At 32.5% G+C, this 22,642-nt stretch overlaps 1 protein-coding gene across 13 annotated transcripts in view; it reads right to left on the reverse strand.

Annotated features, from left to right (window-relative positions):
• Positions 1 to 2,871: 2,871 nt before the first annotated feature.
• Positions 2,872 to 22,642, reverse strand: part of LOC143231342 (uncharacterized) — a 36,591-nt gene continuing 16,820 nt past the window's right edge. For 9 of the 13 annotated variants that reach the window (XM_076466259.1, XM_076466405.1, XM_076466021.1 and 6 more), the window contains 3 exons: positions 17,350 to 17,456; positions 16,488 to 16,674; positions 11,318 to 15,354 (listed from right to left, as the gene is read on the reverse strand). In XM_076466259.1, coding sequence (XP_076322374.1) covers positions 14,327 to 15,354; positions 16,488 to 16,674; positions 17,350 to 17,456 — 1,322 coding nt within the window. In that variant the 3' untranslated portion in view covers positions 11,318 to 14,326. Of the gene's footprint in view, positions 4,290 to 11,317; positions 15,355 to 16,487; positions 16,675 to 17,349; positions 17,457 to 22,642 lie in introns of those variants that run through there. The other 4 variants (XM_076466630.1, XM_076466471.1, XR_013017241.1 and 1 more) reach the window with 3 other exon arrangements.

The following is a 22,642-nucleotide window of genomic DNA, read 5'->3' on the forward strand; positions in this document are numbered from 1 at the left end:
TACGTTAATTAATTGAAAATAGAAACCATTATGTTACATCCTAACATTTTGGGTAATTCACATTTCATTTTTTAATATACGCTAAGTTGAAATAATAATTTTTTTATATTGTAGTGTTTCACTAATTTATATTGTTTACTGTATTACTTAGATACGTTATGGTTCTGTTCATTTTGAATTTCGCGCAAAGCTAAACGAGGACTATCTGCGCTAGCCGTCCCTAATTTAGCAGTGTAAGACTAGAGGGAAGGCAGCTAGTCATCACCATCCACCGCCAACTCTTGAACTACTCTTTTACCAACGAATAGTGAGATTGACCGTCACTTTATAACGGCTGAAAGGGCGAGCATGTTTGGCGCAACGGAGATGCGAATCCGCGACCCTCAGATTACTAGTCGCACGCCTTAACACGCTTGGCTATGCCGGGCCTCACTGAAAGTAAGACACACTTCTGTTACATATTACAATTTATTTTGAAAAAGCCTGCAACTAATTTTGTTAAGTATTACAAATTGAAGTAGCCTGAAACTGAATTAAATAAGCATTCAAAATTAGAAGTTAATTGAATTTTGGAAAGTACAAAATTTACTATATTTGCCAACAAGATTGATATACAGTTTTCGTTCTCAATACAAATAGATTTTAATATACAAACTATAATACAGTTTATAATAACGGTTTTTACAAATAATGCTATATATATATATACAATAGTTTTACAAAAGTACAAATAATTTGAGTCTTCTATGTGGTCTAGAGCTGAATATCTTATCGAGGGTTCATGACGAGGTTCCTTGTGTTACTCATCATTTTGATATTTTCCTTCTGTGACACCTGACAATAAATTTACACATTACTAAACAGCTTGTGTTCCTTTCTTCTGAAAAGGTATACCTGAAGTGAAGAGGTTATTCAATCCATGACCTCAATGCCATTGACTATCAGCAAAATATGATAAACTATAATTTTTCACTGGGTATTTGCAATATTAATCATATATGGTTGGTTTGTGATGGTAAGGTGCTCTCATAATATCATAGATGACAAAAGTTTAGTATTATCATGACTTTGTTATGTTCAATGGAATAAGCCAATCCTTGTCATCTTTTATATTGATCTCAATAGTATGAGAAATTTGTTTAGAAACAGGTCTATAAGGAGAATCTGTAAATGTTTCAGTTGTCATGTCTCTTTCATGTTCTTAAACTTGAACGATTTATAACAGTATTATATGTGCATCATCAACAACACTAGGTTGCACAATATCTGAGTAAACAGAGTCTACCAAATACATTAACAGTATGTAGAGATGCATACGATCAATATCGTGTATGAATCGTAGCAAAATACATAATATTTGTTGGATTCATGAAGTAATTTCACTAACTGGTTTAGAATTCCAATTAAATCTTCAGTTTCCTTGTAATGACGTGGTTTAATATAAATTATTTTATTGTAATCATCAGAGATAGGAAAGAAAACTATCCATCTTCAGCCAACTACACAGGTACTATAATTCTCCTAAATCCACTTTCTTGAGGTAAATAGATTTCGGAAGATGTATATGATTTGACGACGTATTGGTGGCAAGTATCAGTAACATCACATACAACCAATCCTCGCACAGTAATTAGTAATACAATTATTATATAACATTTTTATGGCAATTGATTGAAATTAACATTAGATATTCAGCTGCCCCCCAGTGGTACAGTGGTATGTCTTCGGACTTATACACTAAAAACCGGGTTTCGATACCCGTGGTGGGCAGAGCACAGATAGCCCATTGTGTAGCTTTATGCTTAATTCAAAACAAACTATTCAGCTAATTAGGGATTAAGCTATTTACTTATTTGGACATTATCCTTTACATTTCGTCTTTACCCATCCTTGTTTATATAAGATATCCTTTATAGTATAGACACTGCTTGGGGACTTAATAATACATTGTAATTTGTATTCGTAAAATGTTTCATCTAATTTTATCCAAGATAGTCTTGCAGTTTGTACACTGAGGGATTTATTTCCAGTATTTTATGAATTGTAAATAATTCACTCAGGCATACACCCTTTCTTATGTTGACGTTTTGCGCTAGTAATTTGAACTTGGTCATCCATTTGAAATTGAAATTTAGCCTTTCTGATTTATAGACTATTTTCAACATTACAGTGTAGAGTTATTAACATCCATTTTAATACTATGGTTTTATAAAATATTATAAGAACTGGCTAAATCTATAAATACTGTGATGTAGTTCTGTGTTCCATGATGGGTAAAATAATGCCACATTTTGGTTTTAAGGTTATGATTTAAATGTTTAACCACAGACGCTTTTGCTTCATTATATGTAGTAAATAAGTGAATATCTTGTCCATTGAAATAAGACTTGAACACAGGATTAGTAAGTACTGCTTCAATTTTGGTTTTAAGTTTACAAGGTTTATAATCTTACGTTTAAGTAGAATAGCCCATGCTTATTTAGAAAATGCATCAAAACACGTCACCAAATATTTAAATTGATTGTTATAGAGACTTAGTAGATCGATAGATCTACTAAATTAGCCTGATATAATCACTCAGTTTCTTGAACATATTAATATTAAATAGTTTTATGTGAAGTATATGTATCTTGACGCCTTTCCTTGATCTAAACTGAGCGTTTTACTTAATACTATTACTGATCTATACAAAGGCTACACACCATATAGCTAGCAAGATTTCAATTATCATAACAAATGGATTGTAGAATGTTATTCATGTAATACATTATTTACGACACCTGATTAATTTGGTTTTTACAGCAGACAAAATTAAACCTTAGATGACTGATAATATTAACAGTATTCAGTGGTTAACAATCAAGAAACAAATGGTTATGCAATACAATGTTCATTTATTTAAAATGAGCTTATTTAGACATATTTCGAACGTTCAAATATCATACATGTGGTAGCCAGCGAAATAGTCGAGACTTTTGGCTATTTACAAATACTTGGAACACATGGGAGTTTCTAACAGAACTGGAATTAATATTCAAACTAACATTCCTATGTATTCTACAATGAAACATCATCACACTTAATTTCTTCAAAATATCTTTCGATTATAACTTATTGACGTAATGATCGTAAGCTGCTGATAAAAAACGTTCACATATTATGAATGAAAATATTAGCCTCAATACAAATTCAAACGATCCATTTATTCAAATTGCTCTCTCTCTTTCTTTAAATAAACGTTGTATAATTTTGTAGCACTATTCAGTGTATTTGTACGGCAGAATTATTATCTTTAGAATTGATTTTCTTCTTTTATATCAACAGATCTTTCATAAACTTTAGGCTGATAAAGTGAGTGTACTAGTTCTATATAAATGAGAAGCGTTCATTCTGTGTGTTCAGTTTGAAAAGTCTGGTAACATTACCAGTGGCTTATTCTGCGAAGTTACCAAATACTGAAGGTATTGGTGCTACAGGTAATACTCAAAATCATTCTTTCTGTATAAGTGAGTTTCTTTTCTGATGTTTCATTCTCAGACAACTCTCTCAATAATGAGTTGTTTCTGCTAATGACTTGTTGAAAATGGATAGTATTTTCATATCCCAGGATATATTCCTATCGATCCCTGTTGTAATATAATGCTGAGAAGGATTTAAAATATCTGAGATTTTTCTCTCCAATAAAAATAATTTAACCTCTCATTAGTAATAGATTTGAGAGTAAACCTTCTAATTTTACAACAGAATTTCCATCTTCACATAAGAATCCAAAGTTATTGAGACCACTACTGATCTATGATGAGACGTAAATTCCTCAAAATAATCTCTTAGAGGGAGATTATTATTTTTATCTGAAATGTAACAAACACTCTTAATGTTTTAGTACAAAACAGATGAACCTAATGTTTCTAGTAGATGATATAATTTAAGATTCATAGGGGAAGTGGTGAAAGATCCCGAAAAAAATATTTGTTTCATATTTCCGAGATAAGTCTTCATGGGTGTCTCTAATAAAAAAAAAACACTAACTTTTGAGTCACAAAACTGGACGCTAGACTCGCAATCCAGGGGTCGCATGTTCGAATCCCCGTCAAATCAAACATATTTGCCCTTTCAACTGTGGGTCAATCCTGCTATTCATTGGAAATAGAGTAACCCAAGAGTTGGTGGTGGGTGATGATGACTGGCTGTCTCCTCTTTATTTTTTCGCTGATAAATTAGGAATGAATACGATGGATAGACCTTGTGTAGCTTTGCGCGAAATTCATAACAAACAACGTCCTTTAAACCTATAAGTAGGGTTAAAGAAATATGAGAGAACAGTAACGATAAATTATAAGATAACTTGGAGTTTACAAAATAATATTGAATTTGAGGGTATTTGTGTTGATCAAATTAAAATAACTTTAAGATACAGATTATAGCTACATAAAGGTTACATAAGAAATAACAAAACGTAACAACAATGTACAGATAACAATACAATTTATAACAACGGTTATTACTAATAGTTATTACAAACAATGATTTATATATACAAGTTATACAAACAATATTAAGTCTTCTATTTGGTCTAGAACTGAATATTTTATCGACTGTTCACAATGAGCAAATTAATTCTGAGTTGATAAACTAGCTAGCTCACTATTCTTGGCTGGCCTCACGCCATTTACCAGCAGACTTTTCTCAGACTCTTCTCGGAAAAATATCGTCTGAAATTAATTCACTAAAATTAAACAGTTTGTAATGTTCCAAATATATATAAATGTCCCTGGTCAAATATCTCTAGGTTTTCGATTAATAAGCTTTTATATTAGCTTCTGAAAATTATAGTGTAATAACTGTAGCAAACCAACAATACTAAACTGTCAGATAATCACGAAGTGACTTCAAACAGCAGCCACTAAAGGAATACAAACATAAAACCACAAAAAAAACTAATAACGCTAATCAAGTTTAGACGTCAGTTAAAAAGACAATTCATGGAAACAAGAGATACAGGATTAAAAACACAAATAAATAAAATAATAAATCAAATCAGAGCAGAAGTAGAATTATTAAAACAAGAAAAATGGGACAATTTCTGTTCCCAACTAAATGAAAAAAAACAGATCCGAAATAATTTTGGTTGCACTTAAAACGACTCACAAATGGAGATATAGCAACAAGAAAATACCCACCACAAGAACACAACACATACAAATAAAGAAAAAAACCGAAGCATTCAAACAACAACTTCAAAACACGTTTGAAACATACAACGACCCAGACATGAATGCTGTAAATAACTTTATAATGAATAACAGTGAACTATTTGAACCACTCTTCCCAGTAGACTTAAATAATTGTCAAATGAACAACACAAACGAATACACAAACACAGTGCTAACAAGCACAATTCTCGCACAAGAACTCATAGAAGCAAAAACAAACACTAAAAATAAATCTCCAGGAGAAGACAGCATAAAGCCATTCTTCTTAAAAAAGACACTCTGAAATTATTTGAGCATCTGACAGTAGTTTTTAATTTACCATTACACTCTGGTTATATCCCGGTTTTATGGAAGCATGCAAACGTATTAATGTTCCATAAAGAAGAAAAGCCAGCCAATAACCGAAATAGCTACCGACATATCAATCTGACCAGCTGTGTAGGCAAAATTCTTGAGAGAATAATCAGTGAGAGACTCTCCACATTCTTGGAGATACATAACATCAACACTGTATGGCATAACGGTCTCCGGTTCCGAAAGCAAGAAATGGGACTACCGTGGGGAATTATTCACTGGCTATCAAACTTTCTGAAAAACAGAATATGTAGAGTTAATGTTGAATGGACCTTCTCAGAATGTTTTATTCCAGAAGCTGGCATCCATCAATGAGGGGTGCTTAGCCCTATCCTATTCATCAGGTACGTGAGTAATATGCCTCAAAAAGATCCAAATAAGGGATCTTCTCACAGTTCGCTGACGATGTGGCAGTCTGAAAAAGTACATCAACACCAGCAATAGCAGCCACAAATATACAACCACAATTAAATAGAATAAGTGAATATTGTCAAAAATATAGAATCAAAATAAACACAACTAATACTATTCACAAAGTTAACTGAACAGAAAAAAGTACAACCACAGATCTATGTGAATGGGGCATTCCTTCAGACTACTACATCTGCAAAATGTTTAGAACTAACATTGGACTCTGAATTGATATGGATAAACCACATAAATAATATTAACACAAAAATTTAGCTAAGAACAAACTATGCTGGGAGTTTAACTGGTAAATATAATGAAGCAAGGACAGGTAACATAAGAATATATAAAACATACATTAGACCCGTCATTGACTACACCCTTGTGCAAATTAATTGAAACAAATGGTCATTTTACAATGTTTTCAGCATAGCTGCCGGTGTAGGTTCGCTGGACCCGCTGATTTCCTTTAATAGTCATTTTTTCACAGAGACGGCGTCATTAGCTGTGTTTTGCAGTACGGTCGATCAATTTTTAGGATATATGACGAAATTTTGAGAAATATTATGTCATTCGAAATTGCGTTAGAAGGACAAGGAGACCAGTCAAAAACAACTTCTTACCAACTCAATGAAGAAAAACGGTATCGATGGGGTCTAAAATACAAGAACTGGACGCAAGAACAATGGAGGAAGGTGTTATTCAATGACGAGACTCATTTTTTCGTACAGGGTCAAAGAAGTCTGCATGTTCGCAGATCTCCAGGTGAAAAACTTCAAGAATCTCACATCAGTTCGTAAAACATCCCTTAAAGAAGATGTTATGGGGCTTTTTCAGCTACTATGGCGTCGGAGGTTTACATATCGTAGAAGGTATGATGCGAGGACCACAGTACATCGAAGTTTTGCAGAGAAGAGTCGTTCCAAAATTGAAAAAGAGATTTCCAGATGGATCTGGTATTTTTCAGTAAGATCTGGCTCCGTGCCACACATCGAAACTTGTGAAAAATTTTATGACTACAATGCAAATAAAGGTGCTGAACAGGCCTGGAAAATCTCTAGACTTAAATCCTATTGAAAATCTTTGGGCGATTTGTAAAGAAAGACTTCGGGAAAAAAACTGTTCTACGAAAAATACCTAACTGAGGCCATACTTGAGGTGTGGTACCGCGATCCAAAAATTATTAAAGGTTGCAGTCAACTCGTGGACTTGATGCCAAAACGGATTAATGATCTTCTGAAAAATAAAGGCGGCCATATCATGTATTAATTTGTGAATAATTTTTGGATTCTCAGAAATAAAAGGAAAAAAAATTGAAAAATCGTAATTTTCCGTCTTGTTTGAATTAATTTGCACAAGGGTGTATGTAGCCCCTGCATGGATAAATGTATGTAAAAAACTAGTAAAGTCAAACTACAAACAATACAAAATACACTACTTATAACAGCTTATAAAGTACCCAGAACTGCATCATGTGAATTCATGCATAAATACACACACATAAAAACAATAACAGATAGACTCCTACATAGTACAATAAATTATTTTGGCAAAAAATTGGAGGAAAAACGAACTAGTAAGCGAACGAGACAGATACTGCAAACATGATGAAGATAGTCCTAAACACCTTTCCATAGTAAATATATATTTTCAAAATAATACAAAAAAGCCACCTATAAACTAATAGACGTTAGCTAATAAACATTAAGAAGGATTTATGTGAATGTTTTATCGTTGACACCTATCTAATGATAGTGCAAATAATTATGGAACTATAAAGAGAAATGATTTATTTGCACCAAGTGTATATGTAGATAGTACATTGACATTGCCCTGAGTAAGTGCGGGTTACTCTAGCCTTTACGTACAATGTATAAGTACACTTGACAGTTGCTTAAACAAAGGAAGGAGGAACAGGTTGACGAAACCTGACCCTCCTGGATGTATAAACACTAATCCCAACTAACAATGAGAGAGAGAGAGAACCTCCTTGGTGACTTATTAAACATGTCAACTTCTTGTTTAATATATTGCTCATGTATCTGAATTATGGATAAGGTTGGACGACTTACAGTGTTTTAAAAAGCTTTTGATAAGGTGATTTTTAACAGTGAAATAATTATTAAGTTAGTATATTCTTATAAGTTTAAGTAAAGGAAAAATTAAAACTCCATCAACCACAGTTACAACTTAGGTTTATTAATCTCAAAAGAAATAATTAGTGTTTCTTCCTGTTCGTACTTTCTGATTAATTCTAGTAATTAAAATATTATATCATTTAATAAAATTTCTCATCATTCTTTTTAAGAAACTCTTATTATTATTATGAAATAATACGTAGTTAGATTTATATCTGTAGACTTGCTAACTTTTTGAAGTACCATAATGGAGCAAATGTACACAGTAAGGAGAAGTGTGATGTATATTCACAAAATTATATAAAAAATATTATATACCGGCGATTGGTATGAAAAGAAATATGTTGAAAAACGTTTCTGATCATGCTAACTACAAACAACGCTCTCCAGGTCATGAGAAGAGTTTTGAAAGCTAACGTTTCTGATTATGCTAACTACAAACAACGCTCTCCAGGTCATGAGAAGAGTTTTGAAAGCTAACGTTTCTGATTATGCTAACTACAAACAACGCTCTCCAGGTCATGAGAAGAGTTTTGAAAGCTTCATTAGAGAGACCGAACTGAGATTGTTATGTTCGGACTTTCTTCCTTTGTTGACAGTTTTGTGTATGACAGTGTATGCATTAACTCCCCACTGCTGCGACAGCGCAAGCATTAACTGTAATTCTTCGAGTTAAAGCTTAAGTGCTGCACTCGCCACTGCATTGGTACAAGATGGAAACTGAAGTAGATGAAGGCTTGGGTTCTTTAGGAGCATGGATTTTTTTTAAAAACTGATATTGCTCTCAGTACAGTTTTTCATATTGCAAAATAGAGGGAAAGGTGACATCATGAAAGAGCTGTGTAAATTTTTCCTTTTGGACAAATATTTTGTTCACAAGAAGACCAAAGAGACACCAAACTAGAAGAGTTACAAATGACAGTTTAAAGGAATGTGTATCAGTGCAACATTAGGTGTAAAGTATCAAGTAGGATTATGTACCATTAATAGTAAACAGCAATGGTCATCTGGTTTTAACACCTACAAGATGTGGCTTCCATCAGTCAATGTATTGTAGTGACCTCACTTTGACTGAGAGGGTTCAATTGGGCATTCAGCAGATGAGAGCTTGCTGAATGGGTGCAATACTGAGTTCAAAGAGACCACTCGGGGACTGGACTATGCATTCATCCAAATAATAATGCTCGGCACCTTCTCAGCCAAGTTATGTGCATGCGAGTCTCAGGTCATTTTGGTTTGGAATGCTCAGATGATGTGGTGATGCCAATTTGAGTAGATGTGCACTTCTCTTCTACTGTTTTGATTTTATTGTGAGCAGTAATATATTGTTTTTATTGCATATTTAGAAAATACCCCAAAATAAAAACGAATTATAAGTTTCTTTTCATCTTCTGTGAATACAAATGCTAGAATAAGTAAGAAAGTGACCCCACAATAGGAATTAACAGCATAGTGACAGTTCCTGGTCCATCCAGTATCAATGAGCTGTTGGACTGTTGGTAAAAAAAGAAAGATTTCTGTAGGAAGTATGATTAACAGAATATTAGAAATAAAAAACTTAAGAGATCCTAAGAGGCCACTGCTAGATACTTGTCATAGTGTACTTTATACAGTGAGCCAAAGCTGATCTCTAAGTTAAAGACTAGTGCAGAATATTTGTAGAGGAGTTGACCAAGAACTAGCTGACATAATTCATAGCACTTGAAGATATTCACATTTAGTAGGTAGAGTACTACAATGGCAAACTGTTCGATGATGTGTGAAGACTTACCTTATCATTCATTGTATGATGACCAGAAGAAAGAATGGATATCTTACAGATGGTTGAGTATACATTTCTGAAAGTAGTTATTGTATTGCAGGCAGCACAGTTCGTTTATTTTTTCTGTAATTTTATACAGTCTTGTTCATTCACAATGTAGGTACAATGTATAAACATAAAACATAAGATGTACAAGAACTTCAACAAGAAGATTTGATAAGTTATAAAACACAACTTACCAATAACTGAATAGAAGAACCAATACAATGTCACTCACTCAATACTCATTTGCTATTTCAATTGCCTCTTTATATTCTTGTTTCTGAATACTTTGCAACAGCTCCCTCTAGTAAACAAGCTATAATACTGAACATACAGCTTACAAAATTAAGTCTTCCTAAATGCAACAGTCCTTTGAATAATCCTAATACAAAATTTAAGTACTGCCCTAAAATTTCATTCAACAAGTCTTTTTGGTGTTCTTTTCTCTGGATTATGTCATGGAGATGAGATGGCCTCTCATATTTTTATTTAATGACATGTTAATATCTCTCTAGATAAGTTGTCAGGGGAATCTTTTAGTGGCTATTTTTATTAATCCTCTGGAAGGGCTCTCAACACAAACAATCGGCTTCACAGAAGTTCAACTTTCAGTTGTCAAATTATCCTTTGAGGTTACCTAGTTAGTTGTTACCTTCACTTACTGCTGTACACACTTGTTAGTAACAGTACAAAAACTTGATCTTACACTTAATCTTCATCCACATAAATAATCAACTGATATAAGTGTTCACTCACATCCTTCAACTATCTTATCAGAACATGGTCTTTTTGATTCAAAGTATCTGAAACCTTTAACCCAAAAGTTCAAAGTTCCATCCCTAATCTAAGTGAAGTTCTACTGGTACTCCAAACTTAAAAAAATTTGAATTTCCTTCCTAGTTTCTGATTCCTTCTTATAAGCAGTGCATGCTTCTCATGCTTTTGTTAAACAGTTTTATGCATCATACATCATTTGAACTTCTAAATTCAGTTTAATTGAATATAATCACAGAAAATATCAAGATATTAAAAGTAAAAATAACAGCGACAAAATTTTACACAGATTCATACTTTAAACTTCTCTCCCTAGTTCAAAAGAGGTATTAAAAACATAAAGGGAGCTGTTAAAGTTCTCCTTACTTAAGGGTTAAGAATAGATAAATTCAACTGTGTAAATACGAAAGTATAATATTGCAACAACAAACTTTACTTTCAACCACTATTTCATTTATTAATTTTAAGAAATACTCTATGGTTTTAGTTTCAGTGAGTGACTACCACAAAATCTTCTAATGCTTTGTCCTCTTTATATGTTAACTCATATCAATACTTTACATTTTTTACTCAAAAAATAAATATGCTGGTTAAATATCCACAAATACCAAACATTAAACAAAATGAAAGTGTAGTGATATTTTATTTAGTCTTTACAATAATTTTACTAGAAATTGTACAATTTTTCTTCAAAATGAAAAGTTGAGATGTATAATTTTAAATCATTAAGTTTTAAATCCAAGTCTATAACTGTTCAGAAAATCAAATTCATAGAAGTTATTCATAGCTGTACATAAAGCCATGTTTAAATGTTAATGTAAGGAAACTTGTTCTAATCAATACTCACCATCAATACATGAAAAAGGGAGGAAAGAGAAACTGTCAGCTATAGTTTCTTTTTTGTTAGTGGAAATATTAATATTCCTTTACTGTAAACGTATTTCCAGTAGGAACTTGCCTCCTTTCATAGAAGTAGCCATTGTCTTATAGTGCCACCCTCTATATGCTATTTTTTCCATGCTGCAGGCCTTCAGCCCCCACATACCCAATGATTAGCGTGGTTCAACTCTGTCTTGCATGAAGATCATAACAGGATAACCCTCCAGCAACAGGAATGCTACACACCCTCCTGAAGCATGTGATTTCTTCTAACTGATTCTATCAAGTTATCACTTTGGATACTGGAAGAAAATGGAAGCACCAGTTTTCAATGGAAGGGTGGAAAGAGTTAAGTATCTATCAGAAACACATTTTCAGTTATAACTTCTGACATAGTACCTTACCTCTTCTTACAAAAATAGCTGGAATCCCACACATAGAAGCAATAGCATGTGTGGGAAAGAAAGAAGCATATTTTGAAAGCATCCAAATAACACCCGGAAAAGGTAGATCCTCACAGTAAACAATTATACATTGGAAACTTCACTTCTATACCAGGTGTGGAAAGATGTGCCAAGAAATGGGAAAAAATAAGAACATCTATATGAGAGAAAACAATGGGTGGGTAGTGATCCGAACACTAAATCCATATGATGACAGTAATATGGGTAAGAGTAAAAGGATATGTATCAAGGTACCATACACAGCAAGTCAACTTCATTCAATTCATTGGGAACCAAAATCCATATAAGAGTAGAACTAGGATCATACCATTTGCAAGTCACATATAATATAAAACTGACATCCATGCAGAAACAGTATCATACTAGTATCAAGTTAACTGCAAACCAAAACAAAGCCATCTGGTGCAAGTAGGAAGGGTACAACAGACTGGAGGAATATATCACACCTGCCAATCTGTGATAACAGTAAAGTGATAAAACTATTGATCCAGGAACCCACCATCCAAACAATAAGAAGAAAGATGTCATTGTATGGTGAAATATCCTACTCAAAATCAATCAAATAGGAAATATTGCAGCACATCCTTGGTATATGAATATCCTCAAGGGATAGCACAAGATAAAGAACCACAGTAACTTGCATGTTTATCCCCAACAATCACAGCATGGTAGCAGTGAATGAGTCCAACTGAGTGAGGAAACAGAGACACCTTGAATACATGTGCAGCCTGAGTAAGTGTGCTGGTAGGTGGTATTATCTTCACAGTAGTAACTTGGACTTCAGAAATCATTGTTGAAGATTAATAACCACACATAATACACAATAAAAGAAAACTAAGAGAAAAAGGTTATCTTATATTCATGAAAAATTTGAATAATAATTCCACTTCAGAAGCAATAACTAAACAGCAGAATCAACATGAAAAGAAAATGTAAAAAAATCATTAAGTTGATTTACATGATCAACTTGGTTGACCCATGTTAATCATGAAGTATGTGGGAGCTCAAGGCAGTTAAAAATTATTTTCCATATATAGCACTGCACTATATTACAATAGCTATTTCTGTGGGAAGAGGTAAAACACCGTTATCAGAAAATAAGTTACTTCCGCCAATTTCCACTCAAATTTAATTTTAACATCTTTTAATTTTCTTTTGTCACTCTATCATGTCAAACACAAAGAATAATTCACAATTACAAACATCATAAATACATCAAAGATCGATATATTTTGGTCCTGTTTCTTGTGCATCAACAACTTTTAAGCAACTACAACATTTTGTAACAGTCACTGCAAATTCTTAACATAAACAATAACAGTATGTTTTATATCCCAGGTGTATGTTACCTGAAAATTGTTTAAATTCCTTATTAGTTCTAAAGAGTTTATCACAAACTACAAAACTGTGTAGTATTTCTCAAGTATGTATTCCTTTGTCAAAATGCATGGTAGTTTGTTGGGTGACCAAAACAAACTACTACACGGCACATTGTGCGTTATTAATGTACGATAGTTTAGCAATTTTCACCCTCTGTATTTTGACTGTGGCAATCCACACCTTCAAATATTTTTGGTACATGTGCTACACTGGAGTCAAAAGTCATACAGGTGAATGATTTTTCTTGATTATTCATTACCAAATTTTCAGCACAAATTTACAAAATATTTTGAAATTATCCTAATTAAAGACCTTTTAACACAACAAGATATTAGCTTAATCAATTAACACACATAATGATGCTTGACAGGGCTTTACCTACTGCATGGGGGTAATGATAAGAAACTGTTAATCTAAATTCCATGGCATTACTATAAAAACTACTACCATATATTTTTAAAAAATCTGGTAATTTCTGCAAAGTAAAGGTCTATCTCAAATAATTGGGTTATGATTCTATAGATAATGCAAGTTACTATTGAGTGTCAGTTTCTTACTATAATCTGTTGGTGTGTATTTACAGAAAGTCACAATATAGAATGTTCTTTTTTTATTATTAGATATCTTAATGCACTGTTTGCTCTAAACTACTTATTACTTACTATATAAACACAAGGTCACTCCTGCATATATATATTTGTTGATCTTCAAGTTATTTCAAAATTCCTTTCCACAAATGCCACAGTTGTAAGGATTCTCTTCATTATGTATACTATGATGTATTTTTAATACAATATTTGTTCTTAAGTCTTTTCCACGTACAACACAATTATAAAATTTCACTCACTGTGAATGTTTTCATGCATTTTAAACCCATTTTGTTTGAAAATGTTTTCCACATACTTCACAATTCTAAGATTTCTCTTCAGCATGTATTCTTTTATGATATTTTAATGCACTATTTGTTGTAAACTGTTTATTACATACTACACACATATAAGGTTTCACACCAGTATGTATTCGTTCATGTTTTTTTAAGTTACAGTTACTTCCAAACTGTCTTCCACAAAAATCACAACTGTAAGGTTTCTCACCAGTATGTATCATCTGATGTATTTTTAAATCACCATTTGTTCTAAAGTTTTTTCCACAAATAGTACAACTGTAAGGTTTCTCACCAGTGTGTATTCTCTGGTGCATTTTTAATTCCCCGTTCCTTTTAAAGTCTTTTCCACAGATACCACAACTGTAAGGTTTCTCCCCAGTATGTATTCTTTTATGATACTTTAGTGCACTAGTTGTCGTGAACTGTTTATTACATACAACACAAGTGTAAGGTCTCTCCCCAGTATGTACTCGTTCATGTTTCTTTAAGTTACAGTTATTCCCAAACTGTTTTCCACAAAAGTCACAACTGTAAGGTTTCTCCCCAGTATGTATTCTTTGATGTATTTTTAATTCAGTATTTGTTCTAAAGTGTTTTTCACACATTGCACAACAGTAAGGTTTCACATCATTGTGAATTTTTTCATGCTTTTTTAACCCACTGTTTGTTTTAAACTCTTTTCCACAATCTGCACAACTGTAACCTTTCTCTCCAAGATGTATTCTTTGATGTATATTTAATTCAGTATTTGTTGTACAGTGTTTTCCACAAACCACACAACTGTAAGGTTTCTCCCCAGTATGTATTTGTTTATTCAATTCACTATTATACAGATTCTCTCTTGTAGGTGTTCTCTTGTGTTCTTTTAGGTTATAAACTGTTACAGATTCTCTTCCACATGTTATATAACTGTGGGGTTTATCACCATCCTGAGGTATAACAGATTGTTTTATGTTGTTTCCATTTAAGTTTGTTTTTCCATGAACATCTTGTTTTAAAACATAATTTTCAGGAAACTGACTTCCACAACAGATGTTCACACTGCTCTTTACATCTAAGGTCAAAACAGAAGATACAACAAAGTTAAAATAGTACAATACATATATTTATTTCATAAGTTTTTTTAATTAATTTGATCTATTACAACTTTCAGCATGAAGAATCATGAAACAAAAGATGTATAATACATAATTCATTTCAAAAGTTTAATATAGTAAAAAATATCAATAGGACAATATTAAAAACAATTATAAAGAAATTTTCATAGTCCCACACACAATAAATAATTACCTCTGTAGTACAATTCAGTAATGGAAACGTGGGTATAACAAATTGTTGAACAAAAAGGTTTATAATGGACAAAGTGTAAAATAAACTGTATATATAATGGAAGTGTAAAAATAACCAACTTAAATTTAATAAATACCTTATTACTTTAGCTAGATAAATATCACAATATATCCTAATGTTTTGTCCTCAACATTTTGAGTGACATCAATGTCCTAATGTTTCTCTTCAAGAGATCTATATGCAAGTTAATTACCTAGAAATTCCAAATCCTTCACATAATGAAGTTGTTTATCAATGTTTTTTTATTCTGCTATCAAGTTTAGGATCACTTTTACTATAAACAGTGTAAGTATTTGCTTCAGTATGGAAAATTACGAAAACTTTGGATTCATCACCATCAAATTCTCAGGTGCGAGTGTTTAAAAAAATGAAATACACAAAAAGCAATCACAGCAGTAAATCCTCTGTACATGTTAAAATACTAATCTACATAAACTGGTTCCAACCATTACTCACACAAAGTGTATACATAAAGAACTATAAACATCAGACAAATTGCTAAGTTAAAAGGTTGTTTCATTTTATAGTAACAATGACTGTTCTCTCCATCCATTTCCATTCAAATGTAATGTTAACATTCTTCTGTTTGTTTCATCATTATATAGTAAAAGTCCTTCTCCAGACAATCTTAATTTTGGTGTATTTTAATTTTTTTTTCCTTTTACTTTTCACTTCAAAATATTCCTCATAGTATAAATAAAGGTATAAAAACACAAGATATAAAAATGTGATACACCTATAATTAACAGTCTTATGTAGGTTAACAACTTCTAACAAATCAAACACTTCTATTAAGACAGTGTCAATCAATATATAGTTTTAGATGTTTCTACTTACCAGATGTACTTTCCAATCTAGAATCAACACACTGAACATCTTCTTGTAATTCAGTTTCTATCTTCACATTGATAACACCACATTTTGAACTATCCAAATCATCATCAGTACTTTTACTGAACTTTGACATAACCTCACTTTGTGTTAGATCATCAGACTGTTCTGTTTTCATTGTGACAAATATGTTCTAAATCCAAACAATACATTCAACATGTTAATTACAACTAGTGGCATAATTAAGGCTAACAAGTACATATATCCAGTATATTACTGTAAAATATAATGATATAAAACTATGACTTCATTATTAGTTATGTGTGTATTAAAAATATATATAGTTTTAGATTAAGACATAGTAACATATCAAAAATCTAGGATAAGTCGACTTTAATAAGAAGAGTGAAACATCTTTAGATAACCAACATTAAAGTTGCAATGAGAACAGTGTAACATTTGCGAACAACTAACATTACTGCTACAATGAGAACAGTGTAACATCTGTGAACAACTAACATTAATGATACAATAAGAAGTGTAACATCTGTGGATAGCTAACATTAATGTTACAATGACAACTGTGTAACATCTGTGAACAACTAACATTACTGTTACAATGAGAACAGTGTAACATCTGTAGACAGCTAACATTAATGTTACAATAAGAACAGTACTGTCTGTGTACTTCCATCATTAATGACACTAAGATAACTCTACTGAACAGTTTACTAAATTTGTAATGAATTTCTTAAGACTATAACAACAAACATCTGAACAATGATACAGGTCTAGTCAAATTAAAATACATCATTACAGCTAAACAATCACTTCAATAATAAAACTGTAAAGTCTTTAGTCTACAAACTACCTCAGTTTTTTCTGTTACTCCATACTTGTCTTCTTGTTCTTCTTTTACCAGACCAGACTTCAAAATGGTAGTTAAAGATCTTTCTTGTAAGGAACCAGCTTCTTCTGTTGGTATAAATAATGTACATTTGTCTACAACAAGTGTGGATATAAATCATTTTTCACTGGATGTGGTTTATACATACTCTAACATCCACCAGTAAAGTACTAATTAACATCAAAGTGCAGAGAATAATTCTAAACATACAATGAAACAAGAAACACAAGTAAATCAATATTCAGTCTTTATTCATACACACTAAGTTTTTATTAACTAAGATGTATATATTTACAGTGGAACTTTACATCATTCAATCTACTATAATACATACAAGTTGTACTTTTTATTCTGTGCACTTCAGCTGTGTCATATGCAAGATTTTGTTTATAAGGAGTATTGGTGAGAAAAGACAAATGATTAAATCACTGATTGACAACAATGCTTGGGTGGATGAGAAGTACCTCAACACTCATGAACACGAGTTTACGTTCAAAATTTAAAATGATATACCATAAGACACAACCATGGTGTACAGATAAAAAAAAGTCTGACTTGTAAATGTGACAGCTGCAGCCGAAAGGTTAACTTTCTGCTCGAACAGAGAGAGACACATCATAGGATAGATATTAAAGTACATTTTAAAAAGTCTAAATTTAAGTGATACTTTCTGATAGAATATTGTAACCCTTTTATAACATTACTGAGTTGTCTTCTATTAACAACTACAAGATGTTTGATTTGAATGATCTGGAATTTGTGCCATCATATTTCTCAAAGTTCTCTACTTTACCCCTTTCTCCACAGCATAAGTTCTATCAGCAGAGGATACATACACAACTTTTCCTGCCATGAACCAGATTTTTGTTTATGTCATGATGCCATTGTGAAGGAGAGGGTGTGAAAGTACCTTTTTCAAATTAATTTTAATAGTAAATTTTGACAAGATGTGAAATGACCAAAAATTGTCCTCAGGGCAACAGTGCTCTTTCATCATGAATCTACACAAGGTTGATCATTTTCAATAACCACGAAAGAGAAAATCTAAACCTTTTATCTTTGTAACTTGAAATTGCTTTACTTTATTCTAAATAAATATAAATTATTAACAGTATACATCTATTAATAGTTACATTTTATTGTTTTATTGCTCTTTAATCTGTATCTAACTAATAATCCTACCATACAAGTTGCAAATCATTTGGCAAACGTGTAGTTCATGTAACCTTACTGAATTATGCAACTCGCATGCTACAAGTAGTTTGCTTGCAAGCATACCTTGTGAAAAATTATTCTTTATTTAACATAATGTAACTTTACCTAACCTAATTTTTACATTTTAGTTACTTTCATAATAATAAATACAGAATGCATATGAAAAAAAAGTATATATATAATACTTACCCAGGTATTTTTTATTTCCTCAATCGACTTTTGAGAAAACACAATCATGATGTTTTTTCATAGTAATGGTACTACTGCACTAAATAATTTTTTATTTAAATACATAATGCACCAAGAACACAAAATAATAAAATGCAAAAAACAATGCAGACAATTACCAGTAATTAACAATTTTTCTAGCATTTTAACTTTGACACAAGAGCCAGTTGAAATTCAGCTAAGCGCATCAACATTTTTCCTGTGGGAATAAAGTTTGAATTGGAAGTAAAATAGATAATTCTTTGTACAGAAAACAGCACAATAAAAAATATTATTTGGTAGGTTAGAACTTTATGTTCTATTGATTATAAATAACATAGTATTAAATGTTAGGAATAACCATTAGTAAAAAAAGGATTGTTGGTAGGAAAAGGTTCTCATTTTGTTATTTTATTTTGTTCACCATCAAATTACAGATTAGCATTCACTTTTAGTATTACAATTAGTCAAATACTCTAAATATCAAATTTTGTGTATCACATGGTATGATTCATGAGATTACATTTTATGATACCTATAATATGTCTAAAGTTTCTTACAAGTTAGAAACTCAGTTTACATATATTGCAAGCTATAAAATAAAACAAGAACTTCTCATCTTTTCCATTTGCTGATATATAATTATATTTAGAGAATCAACCACTGTGGCCATTCCACTTTTTGGAAATACTTGTTTACAATACACCCATTGCTTTCTATTACATATTTATTATCAACTGAAAGCTCAGATTTTCCACTGTATATAAATTTCAATAACCAAAAAGTCATAAATAACTACACTGATATCAAAGAATTTCACTATAATTTATTAAGCTTATTAACTAAGATTTTAGATTTAAAAAAATATGAAACTTTCAGCAACTAAAGACACAACCTACTTTCTTGACAAAACAACACTCTGGGTACATTCTAAACTGTTAATTGGTTGTTCACATGTCACATATTGAAGTAAGTGTACGTAAGGAACCATTTAAAAAACAGAAAGAGTTGAACAGGGCCATCTTATTTGATTCAGTACATAAGCCATATCTCAGCAAAATAAAAAAGATATGGTGTTATTATTTTATATACTAGATTGTTAATATTAGTATTTTAAGTTTCTAATTTCTGTGAACCTACAGACTTTGTATTTTGACATCACAAACTCCTAATTTTAAACAGTACTGCATTCAACATACTATTTAACTCACCAATATCTACACTCAGTGGCCACTTTATAAGGTACATCAGCTCTTTAATGTCAGTAGCCAAACAGTGAATCATGTGGCTGCAACTCAATACACAAAGAATGTAGACTTGGTCAAGAGGTTCAGTTGTTGTTTGACCAAACATTAGAATGGGAAAGATGTGTGATCTAAGTGACTTTAACCGTAGTACCAGACATGGTGGTTCCAGTATCTCAAAAGCTGCTGACCTACTGGGATTTTCATGCAGTATAATCTCTAGAGTTCACAGAGAATGGTGCAAAAAACAAAAACATTCAATGAGCAACAGTTTATTGGGGTTGTTAATGAGAGAGGTCAGAGAAGACTAGCCAGTCTCATTACAGCTAACAGAAAGGCCCCAGATACTTAAATAACCACTTTTTACAACAGTTACATGCAGCAGGATATCTCTGAATGCACAACACATTGAACCTTGAAGTGGATGGGTTACAACAACAGAAGACCATGTCAGATTCCATTTCTGTCAGCTAAAATGAGGCTACAGTGGACATGAGAACACCAAAACTGGACAATTTACAACTGCAAAAAAACATTACCTGGTTTGAAATCTCGATTTCTGCAATGACCTGCAGATGGTAGAGTCAGAATTTGGCATAAATAGCATGAATCCATGAGTCAATCCTGCCACATTTCAATGGTATAGGCTGATGGTGTAATAGTGTTGGGAGGATTTTTCTTGGCACATATTAATTAGATCCCTTAATATCAACTAAGCCTCATTTGCATACAGTTACAACAGAAAGTGTTCGTACCCCTACGCCCCAAGTAGGTTTTTGATTATAACTTAAAAATTATCATGATTAGGCTAATAGACATATATTATAAATATTATACTAACTCACATCTACATAAATTTTTATGTAAATTAAATGACAAATAAACTGTTTATAAACAAATAACCAAAAATAGGAGGAGCAGAAAGTGTTCATACATTTAAGAACATGTGAAAAACTGATATTCCTGTAAAAATTTTGTTTAGTTTGGTGAATAAACTACATTATACCATTCCAGAACTAGACATTGGGTTCATAGTTATTGGAATTTAGCCAGCAAAAAATGTACTTCCGTCAATTTAATGCCGTCCCGTCATTATCTGTTTGGTCATCATGGCAAACAGGAAACAACTGTCCAGTGATTTAAAAAACCAAATTATTGTAAAATACAAGTCTCGTGTGTCTCTTTCCGGTATTGTTACACAACTTAATGTGCCAAAATCTACTGTTCAAAGCATAACTGAAAAGTTTAAGCTTACAGGATCAACTGCTAACCTCCCTCATTCCGGATGCCCCACCAAAATTCCAGAGAGAACCAAGAGGAAGGTTCTCAAAGAAGTTAGTAGGAAGCTTCGTTTAACACGTGCTTCTTGCATACCTTAATCGTGCTTCTAAATGAACAGACTTTAAATATGGAGTTCTAAGAGGACAGCATGCTTTGAACTCAGAAGTAAGCACCTCTACAGTTATGAACATGTTACGCTCTTCTTGGTTCAAAGCATGCCATCCTCTTAGAACTCCATATTTAAAGCCTATTCATTTAGAAGCACGATTGAGGTATGCAAGAAAGCATGGAGATAAACCCTTTACCTATTAGAAGAGTATTCTTTGGTCAGACGAGACTAAAATCTAGCTTTTTGGCCACAATGATGTTTGCAATATTTTCCGTAGGAAGGGGAAACGAAATCTTCCAAAGAACACCATCCCTACAGTTAAACACGGAGGTGGCTCCATCATGCTATGGGGTTCCTTCAGCTCTTCTGGTGTAGGCAGCCTTCACCGCATCAATGGAATCATGAAGAAAGAGGAGTACATTGATATACTAGGCACTTATATCAAGAATGATGCTCAGAACTTGCAGTTTGTGCATCGTTGGATTTTCCAGCACGACAATGACTCTAAGCACACATCGAAATATGTGCAATCCTGGTTGCAGAGGAACCATATAAGCATTCTGGAGTGGCCATTGCAGTCACCTGATCTCAACCCAATTGAAAACGTTTGGCATGAGTTGAAGACCAGGGTTCATCAGTGTCATCTGAAAAACATGCAAGAGTTGGAGGCCTTCTGTAAAGAAGAATGGTAAAAAAATACCAGTCGAGTACTGTCAAACGATCATGGAGGGCTATGAGGAGAGATTGCACCAAGTAATTCACCTGAAAGGCTACACAACTGACCATTAAAGTAGATGCATGAACACTTTCTACCCCTCCTATGTTTGGTTATTTGTTTATAAACAGTTTATTTGTTGTTCAATTTTCATAAAAAGTTATGTAGATGTGTGTTAGTATAATATTTATAATATACCATACTTTCATTATCCTAATTGTGATACTTTTTAAGTTATGAAGAAAAAACTACTCACGACGCAGGGGTACAAACATTTTCTGTCGTAACTGTACCACAGTGTACTTTAGCAATTTTGCTGACCACGTGTTCCTTGTATGGCCACAATCTACCTGTTTTCCATTGGTTACTTCCAGTAGGATAAAGCATCATGTCACAGAGCATGCCTCAACCAAAGATGGTTCCACTTTCATGACACTGACTTCAGTGTTCTCCAATGGCCTGAACAGTCCCCAGGTCTCAATC

The sequence above is a fragment of the Tachypleus tridentatus genome, chromosome 1 (genome assembly GCF_004210375.1).
Source record: "Tachypleus tridentatus isolate NWPU-2018 chromosome 1, ASM421037v1, whole genome shotgun sequence".
NCBI classification, from domain to species: domain Eukaryota; kingdom Metazoa; phylum Arthropoda; class Merostomata; order Xiphosura; family Limulidae; genus Tachypleus; species Tachypleus tridentatus.